The sequence below is a fragment of the Cyprinodon variegatus genome, unplaced genomic scaffold (assembly GCF_000732505.1).
Source record: "Cyprinodon variegatus isolate N-32 unplaced genomic scaffold, C_variegatus-1.0 Scaffold1164, whole genome shotgun sequence".
Taxonomy (NCBI): Eukaryota; Metazoa; Chordata; class Actinopteri; order Cyprinodontiformes; family Cyprinodontidae; genus Cyprinodon; species Cyprinodon variegatus.
In genome coordinates, this window is record NW_015151617.1 from 42656 (window position 1) to 45320 (window position 2665).

Genomic DNA, 2665 nt, shown 5'->3' on the forward strand with positions numbered 1-2665 from the left:
CCCATGGATCTACGGCATGAGCAGCCCAGAAATTCAGCTGCTGATGGGAAAAATGTCCGACGGCTGGCCCGGTGGCATCATCTTCTATCCCCACGGCCCCTGGGGGCTCTGGGGGGAGGGCGTCCAGGATTTGAGGCCCGGGTCTGTCTAACAGGGCGGCAGACTGGCTCACGAAAGTCCCTCCTCGGTCTCTGCCGCACATCATGGGGATAGGAACTAACAGGTCTGCCACCAGTCTGAGGTCGTGGCTGAACGCTGGGGGTAGTGGCAGGGCGGCCCGAACGCTGGGGAAAGGCAGGTATGCTCCTGCGAAGGCCGGAAAGCTGCTGGCTAGTCTGACGTGCCTGAGCAGTCCGTTCCAGTGCCTCCAAGGCAGCTAATCCAAACAGCTCCCCTGGTACAACCGGGACACCCCTGAGGGTCCTACGGCATGCTTCAGTCAGAGGAGACTGTGCCAACCAGACCTGTCTACGAGCTTGGGCAAGGAAAGACATGACCCATCCAAGCTCTCTGGTCATCAGCGCAAAGGCCTGCAGCGCTGCGTCACTATAACCAACCGCCGCACTTGCACCACCAGTGTCCTGAACAGATGCAGACAGGGCAACATGAGGTGCGCCAGGGAATTGCCAAGGTGGCCAGCACGCGCTCCTGCATTGTACACCTTACAGAGGAGTTCATCTGTAACCCGACATTGAGTCCGCGGGCACCGGACATCAGGACGCAGGGCTTCATCTGGTGACACAATCAGTGAAGCAACAGCTGGTTCAATTGCTGGCATACGGTCCAGGCCGGCCTTCACTGACTCATGCATGGCAGCTAATACACGACCATCCGAGGGGAGACGCGACAGCGCTCTCGGTTCCCGCCAACAGGCGTGTAACTCCTTCAGGTACTCCACTGATGGAGGTACAGAAAAAGGAGTAGGAGCCCTTCCACGTCTGAAAAAAGCACTGCCAGAGCTGGATGCCTCTCCTTGTGGGAGTTCCAGCTGCAGCTGCTTCAGGGCCATAGACATGACCTCCCGCATGGAACCGTCACCGGCCTCTCCAACCGTACTCTGAGATGAAAATGAACCAGCCTCAGTGGCTTGAGAGGACCCTGCCTCCTCCTCATCACTATAATNGGAAGACGCCATGGAGTACCGTGACACAGCAGGAACCACGGCCGCGCTGGCCAGAACGGAGCTACCAGCAACACTCTGTGGCCCTGCTCGAGAACCCTCCGTAGAGTCGGCCAAATCAGTGAGAGGGGTGGAAAGGCATACAGGAGAACCTGCGGCCATGGATGAGCCAGTGCATCCTGGCCCAGTGCGCCCGCCACCCTGGTTAGGGAATACCATAGGGGCAATGGGTCGACTCCTCTGTGGCGAACAGATCTGCCTGCCCAAAGAGGTTCCAGATTATGCGAACTACGTCGCGGTGAAGAGACCACTCTCCCGGAGCAGGTGCCTGGCGGGATAGAGAGTCCGCAACATGGTTCTGCCGTCCTGGCAGATACGCTGCGCACAGGGTACACAGACGGGGAAACGCCCATTCCAGGAGATCCCTCGACACCTTCAAGAGACGTGCTGACCTGGTGCCACCTAGGCGGTTTATATGATAAATAACAGAGGTGTTGTCCGTCCGAATCAGCACGTGCCTTCCCTCTAGGTGGGGCAGAAGGCACCCGAGGGCCATGTGCACAGCCCGCAGCTCCAGCACATTTATGTGTTCGGTGCGCTCCCTTGGAGACCCCGAACAGCTCTGTGTTGCCACACGGCACCCCAGCCCATGAGGCTGGCATCCGTGGTGACCACCTCCCTTCGACACACTATTGGAACACCACTGGACAAAAGGGTCCCGTCTCACCAAGGAGCTAGGGCATGGAGGCAGCTCCTGGTCACCATCAGCCTGCGATGCATGTGCAGCCTGGCATCTAGGCGAAAGCTGTTGAGCCATCGCTGCAAAGGACGCAGAAGGAGCAGCCCTAAGGGCACGACATGAGTGACTGATGTCAGTTTGCCCAGCATTGGCAGGAAGATGATGTAGGGAAACTCCCTGCCCAGTCTGAAACGACGGACAAGCTGGAGTATGTCGTCTACCCTGTGAACAGATGGACGGGCCATCATGGTAGCGGAGTCCAGATGCATCCCAAGAAAGGTGGTTGTCTGAGATGGAACCAGACAACTCTTTGCCAAGTTGACTTTGGGGCCTAACAGTGACACATGAAGTAGAAGCTGGGACGTATCCCGAGAGGCAGCTACCTGAGAGGGAGCACAAAGAAGCCAATCGTCCAGGTATGGCAGAATCCTGACTCCGGAGGCCTGTAGAGGAGAGAGGGCTGCTTTCATGCATCGAGTAAACACCCTCGGGGAAAGGGAGAGCCCGAATGGGAGCACCCGGAATTGCCAATGGCGCCCCCGATAGGTGAACCTAAGAAAACGGCGATGTTCTGCCGCAATAGGCACGTGAAAGTAGGCGTCTGTCAGATCTACTGATGTAAACCAATCTCCCGCCACAATGGTCTGAAGGACCTCTGTTATTGTGAGCATGTGGAAGGGAAGGACCTTCAGGTACCGATTCAGTCCCCTTAGATCTAAAATGGGGCGAAAACCGCCGGTCTTCTTGGCCACAAGGAAGTATGTGGAGTAGTAGCCTCTGGGTTGCCGCAGAGGTTCTACATACTC

At 57.4% G+C, this 2665-nt stretch overlaps 1 protein-coding gene across 1 annotated transcript; it reads right to left on the reverse strand.

The window, feature by feature from the left end:
• Nucleotides 1-1156: 1156 nt before the first annotated feature.
• On the reverse strand, nucleotides 1157-2659 carry LOC107101872. The gene has a single exon (XM_015400951.1). The coding sequence runs from the start codon at nucleotides 2331-2333 to the stop codon at nucleotides 1326-1328; it is 1008 nt and encodes a 335-aa protein (XP_015256437.1). The 5' UTR covers nucleotides 2334-2659; the 3' UTR covers nucleotides 1157-1325.
• Between the last annotated feature and the right edge of the window lie 6 nt (nucleotides 2660-2665).

Coding starts and splice junctions, on each gene's coding strand:
- LOC107101872 (XM_015400951.1), bottom strand. CDS start 2,333: ATGCATGAAAGCAGCCCTCTCTCCTCTACAGGCCTCCGGAGTCAGGAT.